The sequence below is a fragment of the Patiria miniata genome, unplaced genomic scaffold (assembly GCF_015706575.1).
Source record: "Patiria miniata isolate m_02_andy unplaced genomic scaffold, ASM1570657v1 HiC_scaffold_1, whole genome shotgun sequence".
In the NCBI taxonomy this organism is placed as follows: domain Eukaryota; kingdom Metazoa; phylum Echinodermata; class Asteroidea; order Valvatida; family Asterinidae; genus Patiria; species Patiria miniata.
The window spans coordinates 19,716,336-19,728,684 of NW_024037047.1; the positions used below are offsets into that span (position 1 = coordinate 19,716,336).

General features: G+C 43.3%; 1 protein-coding gene across 1 annotated transcript; it reads right to left on the reverse strand.

The window, feature by feature from the left end:
- Nucleotides 1-10,424: 10,424 nt before the first annotated feature.
- Nucleotides 10,425-11,914, reverse strand: LOC119731418. The gene is made up of 2 exons (XM_038204591.1): nucleotides 11,206-11,914; nucleotides 10,425-11,071 (listed from the first exon to the last, which is right to left on the reverse strand). The coding sequence occupies exons 1-2, from the start codon at nucleotides 11,912-11,914 to the stop codon at nucleotides 10,425-10,427; spliced, it is 1,356 nt and encodes a 451-aa protein (XP_038060519.1).
- Between the last annotated feature and the right edge of the window lie 435 nt (nucleotides 11,915-12,349).

A 12,349-nucleotide genomic window follows, 5' to 3' on the forward strand; every position in this document is an offset into this window, starting at 1 on the left:
TACACATGTGCAGTTTGTCATAAACTCCTTTTTCGAAAGCAGGTGGTAAAGTGTAATCAAGACAAATATAAATGTGTTGATAGCATATCTGGTAAGTTTTTGCATACATGTGAAGCCAACAGAAACTGTGGTGATACGTGTCGTGCGTCAAAATCAAGTAGATCAAGTTTGTGGATTTGCTTTACATGTCATAGAAAATTGCTTCAGAATAAGATACCAGCAGAAGCTTGTGCAAACAATTTGGCATCGGAAGAGATCCCTGCGGAATTGAGCTGTTTGAATACAGTGGAGGAACATCTGATTGCAATTAATGTAGCATTTATTAAAATGATGGCTTTACCCGGAGGAGGTCAGAATGCTGTGCATGGGCCAGTTGTATGTGTACCATCAAATATTTCAGAAACAGTAACATCATTACCTAGATGTGGAAATAACAATCAGTTAATCAAAGTTAAGTTGAAGAGAAAATTGTCATTCAAAGGATATTATCAGTATCAATATGTCAGCAGAAAACATGTTGAGCGTGCACTACGTTATCTAAAGGAGCATAATGAATCGTATAGTGCAATTGAGATTAACTGTGAATGGGACAATCCTTTGAAAGATGAACATGAAAACCAAGAAGAGGATGAATCTGATAATTCAAGTGAAAGTGATGAAAGCAAGACCAGATCTTGATGAATTTAATGTGATGTGCCTTGCCACATTTTGCTCAGAATACAGGATAATATATAATGCAAACACTAACAAGAAAAACAAATCACCAGTGTATGAACTGAAAGATGGTTTGGGTCACATACAGAAACGCAGTAAAACTGAACCTGCAGTGATAAGATACCCTAGATTTTCAGAGAGTAAATATCCTGAGAAATATTACCAAAGTATATTGCAGTTGTTTCTTCCATATCGTGTAGATGTGCATTTGAAACAACCTCAGTTTGAAACATTTGCAGAATTTTATAAAAATGGTGCAGTAAATCCTAATGGTCAATTGAAATCTGTGAGGTACATTCTTGAAAGTAACCGCTCCATATATGAAAAAAATGTTGAGTCTCTTGAAGCGGCAGAACAGTATCTGAAAAAATTTGGTCTTCAGGAAGATGCATGGTCTTTGGTTTGTCCTAAGGCTGAGCAAGAGAGACTTGAGTGTGAAGCAGAACGTGAAGAAGTATCAGAGGAAGACAATGAATTTGATATTCCTGATTTGCAAGCCGATGCAATGGTAGAAAAAATATGTAGTATTGAACCACATCCAGCAAAAATATCAAAGCAAGAAGCACTACATTTATTAAGATCATTGAACGTAGAGCAGAGACAGGTCTTTAATAAGATTCGTAATTGGTGCTTACAAAAAATAAATGGGAAAAATCCTAAACCATTTCATGTATTTGTGACAGGTGGAGCTGGAACTGGGAAAAGTGCTTCATATAATAATACAAGTAAACTAACACAAACGTTAAAGCAGCAATGTCGTGGAGGTGTAGCAGTATTTGGTAGAAAGAACAGAACATTTAGCAGACTGACTCTTCCTGTTCAGAATCTAGAGCATATTGCATTTCAGATAATTAGTCAGATGTCATACTGTGTGGCAGTAATTTATCGTCCGGCTTCATATTTGATGAACGAATTTGTTGACTATCTTAAAATGTTGCTGAGTGAACTTCATAAAGTGTCCAATAGATGCATAGTAATGGGCGATTTTAATGAAGACATTCTGAAAGACTGTTCACAGATTGAAAAGTTAATGCAAGATTATGGTTATAGACAGTGTGTTAATGATGAAACAACAAAAAACGGCACATTGATTGACCACGTTTATGTCAGAAATATGGATATGGTAGATGCTGCAGTGATTCCGACTTATTACAGTTACCATGAAGCAATTTTTATAACTATATAATTTGAGCAATTTTATTGAAGATATTGTCAAACATTTTCTTTAAGGACCAAGATTCAAACATCTTCAGAACTCTGCATGTCAACTTACTAGCAATAGTTTAGTGAATAATCATCATTTGTATCACATAACGTTTTCTCCAAAAAAATTAATGTACGTGTAATTTCAATGTCTAATGAATAACTGTAAAGTATACATGTATATTCCTTTTTTGACAAGCTAAATATAATTTTTGCATGAAAAGTAGTGGGAGTACAAGCTTCTAAGAGGTGTCATCTTTTCACGTTTATAGATGAATATTCTGACATCCATTGGTGTTTACTTTCACAAACTAAGACTTGCTTGCTCATTGATCATGTCCACCATCCAAACCTTTAACTCTCATGTTTTAATGAAGCTAATAGATTCTTAAACATGTCGTTCTTGTATCCACTTATTTGTACATAGAAGTCATCAGGCTGAAATCGACATCTTTTCACACAAAGTTATCACCAGTGTGCTTTGCATCAGCATCAGTGTGCATGCCAGTATTCAACATTGTTCAGGTGATTGAGCTGTAAGGGGTGAGGGTGGGGTGGGTAGTACACATGTAGCTCAAGACTCTTTCTTTCAAAAGACTTGCTAGCTTGTGTATAGTTTCTTTGAGTACTGAATCTAAACTCAATGAATGGGAGATTTGCTTTAAACAAAGCATTTGAATGATATCTCTGTGATTTGTGTGGTTCCGAGAAGAACCAGTTTTCTCAGAACCACACAATTAAAAAGAAATTAATCACATAGTGTTGCTGCATAAATCCTATTCATTTATCATGTCCATTATCCAAACCTTTAACTCTCATTTTTTAATGAAGCTAATAGATTCTCATACATGTCGTTCTTGTATCCACTTTTTTGTACATAGAAGTCATGAGGCTCAAATCGACATCTTTTTCAAAGTTATCACCAGTGTGCTTTGCATCAGTATCAGTGTGCATGCCAGTATTCAAAAATGTTCAAGTGAGTGGGCTTGTTTGAATTGTTTTTTAAAGAGAGAGAGGGGGGGGGGTGGGGGTTAAATATGTAGCTCAAGACTCTTTCTTCAAAAGACTTGCTAGCTTGTGTATAGTTTCTTTGAGTACTGAATCTAAACTCAATGAATGGGTGATTTGCTCTAAAAAAAAACATTTGAATGATATCTCTGTGATTTGTGTGGTTCCGAGAAGAACCAGTTTTCTCAGAACCACACAATTCAAAAGAAATATCAATCACATAGTGTTGCTGCATAAATCCTATTCATTTATCATGTCCATTATCCAAACCTTTAACTCTCATTTTTTAATGAAGCTAATAGCTTCTCATACATGTCGTTCTTGTATCCACTTTTTTGTACATAGAAGTCATGAGGCTCAAATCGACATCTTTTTCAGTGTGCTTTGCATAAGTATCAGTGTGCATGCCAGTATTCAACATTGTTCAGGTGAGTGGGCTTGTTTGAATTGTTTTTTAAAGAGAGAGGGGGGGGGGTGGGAGTTAAATATGTAGATCAAGACTCTTTCTTCAAAAGACTTGCTAGCTTATGTGTAGTTTCTTTTGAGTACTGCATCTGAGCTCAATGAATGAGAGGTTTACGCTAAAATCAAACACCATGTGAACGATATCTATTTTGATTTGTGTGATTCTGAGAAGAACCAGTTTTCTCAGAACCACACAATTCAAATGAGATGTCAATCACATAGTGTTTCTGCAATAAATCCCATTCATTGATCATGTCCACCATCCAAACCTTTAACTCTCATTTTTTTAATGAAGCTAAGAGATTCTTATACATGTCGTTCTTGTTTCCACTCGATTGTACATAGAAGTCATCAGGCTGAAATCGACATCTTTTCTCAAAGTTATCACCAGTGTGCTTTGCATCAGTATCAGTTATAATAAAAAGACTCTTTTTCATTTGAAAATTCCATGAAAAATCAACCATGGCAGTTTTTATATTATTTTTTACTTTAATTGTCGATTTAAGGGTAGGTCTAAAATATTTCAAAGCTTTGAGGCAATAAACGAACTCGGACATGCCCTGCGCACGCTTAAAACTTCAGGTTGACAATACTTCTGCTTTAAAACATGCACAGGACGTCCACAATGTATATGTACATGCACGTACGTTGTACATGTACATACGCACATACATCGTATGTCAGTCAGCCCGCAGAGCACGTGTTGCCGAGGTCAAATCCTGTCCACAGTGACCGTTTTAGCCGATTTTCGGCTAACTTTGACAGATTTTATGTTCATGCATGCGCATAGTCATCAGGGACGTATAATTGATAAAAAAAAAAAATCATGATGCAGAAAAGCCCTATGTTACGTATTTAAAGGTGCAGTTTTTCTGCAGTGGGATTTTCCACAAGTCTTTTTCTATACAACACTGATATCTTACTGAGTAGTTCTGAACTTCGGCCAAGAATTACTATGAGAAGGACAGAGAAATCGTATTTTTTTTCGCGCTGTCATTTGATTCAAAACATTCCCAAGAGTCAGAATATCAAGTTATATTTTATAAAAATGTTTCAGTTTAAAGGCAAATCACGTATTTAAAGGTGCAGTTTTTCTGCAGTGGGATTTTTTAGCCCATTTGTAGACTTTGTAGACGTTTTCAAGCCACCATTTTTATAACTTGGCGATCTGGAATCGTCATCAAAGTAACAGTCAAGGAAGACCCTCATACAAAAATTATGCCAAGACTATGACGTCATTATGACGTCATCACCTAATTTTTTATTGATTTTTGAAAATTTAAGTTTTTCCCATAGGTTTTGTTAACGTTTTTCTATACTGTTATTGATCTTGCTGAGAGGTTCCTCAACTTAAGCCGGGAATAAGTATGTGAAGGATGGAGAAATCAGACTAAATGTTTCCTTTTGTTCGATTACAAATATACCCAAGAGTCAAAATATCAAGTAATATTTCATTTTTCAGGTTACACGCATATCACGGGACTTGAATTTAAAGGTGCAGTTGTTCCTGCATGGGATTTTTTAGTCCGTTGACTTTGAACATGTACATGTTTTCAAGGCACCATTTTCCTAACTTAGCAATCTTGAATCGTCCTCAGTGTTACAGACAACAAAGACCCTGATAGAAAATTGATGCCAAATTTATGACGTTATGATGACGTCAGTGTGCATGCCAGTATTCAACATTGTTCTGGTGAGTGAGCTTGTTTGACTTTTTTTTTTTTAAGGGGGGTGGTATTGGAAATTAAACATGTAGATCAAGACTCTTTCTTTAACAGACTTGCTAGCTTCTGTGTATAGTTTCTTTGAGTACTGACTAAGCTCAATGAATGAGAGGTTTGCGCTATAATCAAACACCATGTGAATGATATCTCTTTGTGATTTGTGTGATTCTGAGAAGAACCAGTTTTCTCAGAACCACACAATTCAAATGAGATGTCAATCACATGGTGTTTCTGCATAACTCGCATTCATTGATCATGTCCACCATGCAAACCTTTAACTATTCCTGCAAATATTGTACTTGAAGTGCAAGTGACAGCTTTTAAGGTGATTTTGTCCAGTAGGTGCTTAACATTTGGCAAGTGATATTTGATATGCTTTATTTTAGCAAACATGATTTTAGTATGGTACTTTTTCCAATGAACCATTTCGCATTTTATTCTATTCAGTGACGCAAATTCTGTAGCCCATGAAATGAAGGTACGCCAACCTATCTGCTTCCACACTGTCGGCAACATTCTTCCATCACACATTTCCAGCTATACAGAGTTACTTGGTGATTCTACAATCTCAGCCAGTATTAAGAACCCAAATTGACTTCTGCTGTTACAAGCTACATGTGTATCATTCTCTCACATATGAACAACCCTCAAATGTACACAAAGACCGCTTGCATGTCCAAAAGAACACTCATAACAAACCCATCACGGTGGTGCGGGGAACATTGTTATTTTGCATTCCATGCAGTGACAGACCTTGTTGGCTTCATGATATATTTCGTTACTGCTAGTGACATAAGCCTAAATGTTTATGTAAAGTCTGCCAATTGATGTGTGAATAGCAATTCTTGTCATCTTGTCACTCTATAAATAACGGGTCCAAAATGAGACATGCTTTATGTATGGATGCAAAATATTTTCTTTAACCTTTTGCAGTTTCAAATTATAGCACTGGTAGATCTTAGTACTTTAAACATAATGTTTTTTTTATTCTGACTTGATTGTCTACTTACATGACAAATAACATGGCTCGCCATGTAACAGGAACACCAACACATTATACGTGTGACGCAAAAAAATGTTGCAACCTGACGCCACTTTGGCAGTTGTAGAGAGTCTATAGAGAGTCAAGAACATTTTCTTAGTATTTCAGTATTTTCTAACACAATTGAAAACGTTCCTCAGTCCCAGATTCATGTAATCATAACTTTACGAAGTAAATGAATTTCAAACTTTTTACTGTCGTGCAGATATTTATGACCACATAAACCAGTGATTTCACTTGTAACAAGCACACAAATTTGTCGTTGTCATTGCCCATTTTTCATCATGGGTGAAGAAGATAAATTTGATTTGTACGATTCTTGTTTTAAATCACTAGGACAAACCATAACCACATACTTAAAGTGTACAGAGTGTAGAAAAAGGTATACACTGTACATGTATGCGGAATGTTGTCTTTACATTACATGAAGATGTAGCCAATCTCATTCATACAATACCATAAGTCTTGTCTGCAGTTTGAAATCTGTACAATACTATAGTTTTAGACTAAAGATAATTCTTTTGACAAATAAAATATTTGAGATTACTTTTTCAATTACAGATTAGTTATGTTATCAATTATTATTAACATTTTAACAACTAAAGTGTCATTTTTGTAAGAAATATTCTCAATTAATTGTTAGTTGAAATGTAATTCGTTTTCCTGAAAATGTTTACCGTTCATGTTATTCATCAAAGCTCATTTTCAATAAACATTTCTGACGCAATTTTTTATACACCATTTCAAAGATGTCAAACTTTCTTCCCATTAGTGTTTCTCAGAAACCGCGTTGAGAAGGGTCGGGGCACAATTAGACACATTGTCTTCATTGGGCAAATTGATAGTGCATCTCCATTGTTTGTAATTGCGAGAGTGGCACTTGCTTTTGCTGGCCAGTTCAGCGTCCGTTTTATTCGCGTGAAAAGCACCATTAGTTTAGGAGTCAGTTTCCTTCTTCAGGAGAGCCACAATTTCAATCTTGTGAGCGGTTGACTAATTAAGCTTTCGAGGGAAAGTTGTCCATCTTGAGAAGGTCTACAGAGGGGTACTTGTCATTTTGAGGACCAATTTTGCATTTAATACAAAACAAAAGGCACACTCTGTATCGCGATCACCTGTTGAGGGGTTTATTACATTGTCAATCAATCAATGAAATTCTGTAAAGAGAATCGCCCCAAATCATGTGAATATTTATACCATACCCCGTTTACGATGTTCACCAGTCACAACTCGTGATGAGATATGCACTTGGCCTTCTTTATGAAGGTTTTTATGGTGGTTTATTATGAAGGTTCGTTAATTGAGCAAGCTTGTTGCCTACAGGGCATAATGCGTTTGAATAAGTCGCCTTTTCAAGGCCTTCTAACGTTCCCATCAATATCATATGATCACGTTAATAGCAAAGATAAAACTTCTTTATTACAATATTTCACGTTTCATTTTATTGTAAAAACGTTCCAGGCTAGTTCATGATTGGCTAGGCTTCCTATGACGTAAGCCTGTTCCGTGGTACACGGCTGCGTTGTTGCTGGGGCGAGCTGTGCCTTGGTTTGTATACTTGGTGATATACGATCAGCATAACAGACTCTGGATCATAGCGTCATACACGGTACCGTTTTAGACGCATTCCTCATCGTTGTGGTATGTGAGTATCGTTGTGGTGTGTTGAGGCTGTTACCCAAGTGTTGTTCAGTGTCGTGATACATCGTAGTGCGTTTGTGCCCAGAATTCACTGCATCTTGGACAATGGACGGAGAAGCAGCTTTGGTTGTGATGCTGTCAGCAATGGCAGGTAAGATTTAATATCTATCCGGGGAGGTACGTCCTCAAATTCCTGACTGATTTGTTGGCAATAGCAGACAAGCTTAGCTAGATCAGGATCGGGGACATAATATGCGTCCCTCGATTTATTTTCCAACATAAAACCCCAAAGCTGCAATAGTCGTTCTCCATGGAATTTGTACGTCGGTCGATTGTCCTGAAATTATCAGTTGTGTTGGTTGGCCAACAGAGGGTATGTCACTTTAGATTTGTAAATACATTCATAATTTGGGTTTTTAGTCAACATTTTGGTATTATAAAGTCATCGTAAAAGGGCGTTGTAGGTCTAACTATTTGTAGGGGCAAACCGAGATTTTGTTAAATATGTGCACAATACGATTCATAAGGTAATATTATATGTTCTTGATTTCTTTTAAATTAAGAAGTCTTGAATTAGCCTATCCGAAAACAAGACAGTTTTGTAAAAAAAAAAGGAGGGAACAAGGAAAAAGCCGCTTTTCGCGTCAATGGCGGCCAAATTTGATTCCTAGCAATTGTACTTGGTCACGTGACTATACATTTTTGTCTGTGAATTCTCTCAGGTTTGGGTTATGAAAGATTTCACATATGGCCCGCACCTGATACAACTATATGATGTCTACGAACCTTGCATTTCTGAACTCTGTCATTCACATTGTTTTCTTTTCGAAGGCTCCAAAACGCTATTTTGGAGAATATTTTGAAGGATTGCTATTGTTTTGTGCAAACCTGGTCGTCCGAGGCAGACCAAAATATGTTTTGGGGTCAAATCTAGTTAAGAATGGGTTTACCACCAGACGTCACTACTGAGGAGGTACTTGCCGTGTATCGGTGACATCTGTATATAGTACGGTGGTCCTGGAATGACATTTTAATATTGTTTATATGTTTTACATGTATGCATATTGTTGTTTATGAGACACTCTATTGTAGCGTTGAACAATTCTGGTGTTTCTCACACGCACTCAAAAAGGACTCCAACACAGGTATACTCGTTTCTGCTGGTTCAGGCTGTTTATTCCTCACAAAAACGTACACTGCAAAACACAACTATTCTCTTCAGCAACGAGGCAACAACAATACTACTGCGCATGCGCCGCCCGGAAGAACGGGCCTCCCCGCCGGCCACCAGGGGCTCCACTGCGCGGCTCCACCGTGGAACCGCGCTGGTGCCCTCTGGCGGCCTACCGGCACGGACGCCACACCGCTCCCTTCGAGGACCTTGTTTGTCCCCAAACAGGCCGCCGGCATCCGCAACCGGACAACCAGGAAGACCCGGCCCGGAGGCGCATGACACAACAAAATTACTACAGCATTCAAAACAACAACAACAAAAGAAAATGCAAGGAAAGAACAAGAAATCAAAGAACAAGTCTAGGGTTTAGTTGGTGGGTGGCGGCCGGCGCTGGAACTCCGTTTGCCGGAACAGCTGCTCCCAGAACTCTCGGGGGACGCCATCGGGGTAGCGCGGTGGCGGAGGCGCTCCAGGGGGCAGCATTCCTCCCAGTGAAGGTTGAGCGGACACGGAGGGATCTACGAAGTGCTGGCCGTACTGCCGTCCCTGATACGTCTGCAGGAGACGCCCAGGCACTTCATAGGTGTGGACCACCCGTGTCCGCATCAGCCGGTGGCCGACCTCGTCTGCTCCATGGACTGCACTTTCGAGCCGCCATTCGTCCCGCGCATGCTCGCACAGGGGTTCCAGCATGTGCGTGGCGGCCTCCCTGTTGGTGTTGTCCGGGTGGAGGGTGCCGGCCGTCTCCAGTCGCAGCGAGGTCCCGTCCGGAAGGCTCACCCGACACCCGGCCGGCAGAACCCTCCGCTGGCCATTCCACGGTTGGACCGGAACCTCAGGGGACATCGGGGGTTCCGTCAGCGTTCCGCCCTCCACCTGTGTCGGCTGGGGGCGACCAGGGCTTGCTTCCGCTGCCCTGCTGAAGCGAGGACGCCTGCCCTGGGCACGGCTCCGGGGGAATCGCCGGTCGGGACTCCGCCGGGGTGGTGGCTGGCAGGGTCGCTCGGCCCGGTCCCGGCTCCGCCGACCAGGCGACCTGTCCTGTTCAGGGCGAGAAGGCCGGGAGGACCGCTCCGGGTTGTTGCGGCCCCCCGGCCCCCTGACGACACTGGACTTACCCGTCTTTTTAGTGGCGGTGGCGACGGGGACCGTCCTGCCGGACCACACCGTCCGAATGGAGGTGGGTCTGGGGTCCCCTGCCGGGAGAGATGAGGCGGGGACGGGGCCTGTCCCATGTCGTCGTCACTGGCGTGCACCTCCAGCGCATCGGCCTCCGCCATCACCACGGCCACGCTGTCCCCTTGGCAGAACCGGTGGTGTCTGGCGCGGACATCGGCCCTAAAAAAACCGAACTCCGCACCCTCTCTGGCAGGAGTATGGGCGCTCCGGGTGGAGCGCCACACACGCGGTGTTTAGGTGCCTCTTTAAGTTCCTACTCCTCCCGAACGTCTGGTCACAGTGCGGGCAATGAATCGGGTCCGGGTCCATCCTGCAGGGGGAAGAAAAAGAAGAGCATTTGGTTATTTGTTGGCAATAACGGCTTGGTCGGATTATCTTCCGGCCACCTCGGGTGACTCTCCCAGGAGCCAGCGCCGATGGTGGTGAAGAGGCCTGTCCCCCTTCGGGCTCGGCCAATTCCGTATCGGATCCGGCGACCTCGCTGCCCGGTCCTTTTTTGGGCGGCAGGCGCCGTCGCCTCCGGCAGAGTCCCCTTCCCCGTCTTAACTGGTAGTGGTCCCTCCTTGGCAAACTGACTACCAACCCCAGCCGGCGGGTCCTCCCGGTTAGTGTCAGTCGACGGACTCGGTGGTAGCGTCACCTCCTGGTCTTGGGTTGGTGGCGGTCCCCCTTTTGGGAGGTTCTGCGCTACGCGCCTCCACCAGTCCACTTCGGCGTCGCCCAGATACGGCTTAAGCCGATTGGAATGAACCACCTTGGCTTTGGCTAGAGGGGATTCTTGCACGCGGAACGTGACATCATCGATCTTCTGTGTCACCACGAAGGGCCCGTCCCACCAGCACTGCAACTTGGGCGTGCGACCCACTTTCTTGGAGGGGGTATACATCCACACAGGTTGGCCAGGCTTATAGCTGGCACTTTCTGCTCGACGATCGTAATGTCGCTTTTGATATGTCTGGCTCTTCCGCAGATGATGACGGGCAAATCTTTGTCCTCAACCCCTCCACATATTCGTGCTCTGCTGCGCCTGCCTTTGGTTTCTCCGGCTGGCCCACCACCAGGTCCAACGGAAGCCGCACTTCTCAACATCAGCATGTTAGGCGTGAATTTTGTGCTGTCGTGCTGGGAGGAGCGGTACGCCATCATCACGTACGGTAGGTGTTCGTCCCAATCGTCCTGGTTCTCATGAACAAACAGGCTCAGCATCGTCTTGACTGTGCGGTTGAACCGCTCCACCATCCCGTCGGACTGGGGGTAAAACGGCGTGGTTCGGGTCTTTTGGACGCCGAGCAGCTTACAGGTGCCCTGGAAGAGCTCGGCTTCGAACTCCCTCCCTTGATCCGTGTGGATCTCGAGGGGAGCTCCAAACCGGGTGATGACCTGTTCGACGAGGACTTTGGCGACAGTCTGAGCAGTCTGGTCCGGGATCGGAAACGCCTCCACCCACTTCGTAAAGTAGTCGGCCACCGACATGATGCTATAATTCCCTGTCCTCGTCCTCGGAAATCGACCCGTGAGGTCGATCGCGAGGCGCTCCATCGGAGCCCCTACCAGGTACTGTTGAAGTGGGGCCTTGAGGGGTCGAGGAGGTGACTTCTTTGACCCGCACTTGTGACACTTTTGACACCACTCTTCTGCCTGGCGTTGCATCTCCCTCCAGAACACCGGAGCCTGTCTCAGCCGTGCGACGGTCCGGGTAATCCCCAAATGTCCTGAAGTCCTATTGTCATGCGCCAGTCGCAAAACTTTCACCCGTGGTACCATAACCTTCCACACCGGCGGTTCGCCATTGGGCTGCTCCCACTTCACCTGCAATACGCCCTGGGACAGCCGCAGCGTCTCCCACTTAGCCCACCAGTACTTTGGGCCTTCACCCAGCGCCGAGACGTCCCGCCAGCTGGGTTTGGGGACCCCGTCTTCCAGCCACCGCACGATCTTGTCCAACTCTGGGTCACTACTTGTTCCTGTTTGAGTTCTTCCTGGTCCCAGGCTTCCAGGAGCCCTTCCGTGGTGGTAGCTTCTTCCTGCGTAGCCCCCGTAATGGCTCCCACCTGCACCTCCCCTGGTTGCGTCTTCCCAGCATCGCGCGACTGGCTCAGCTGCAAGTCAGCGTCCCGCTGAGCAAGGGGGCTTTCTTTAGTAAAGCATTCTTGACTTGCTTCTTTTGATCGCCCACACTGGCCACACGGGATTCTAGAG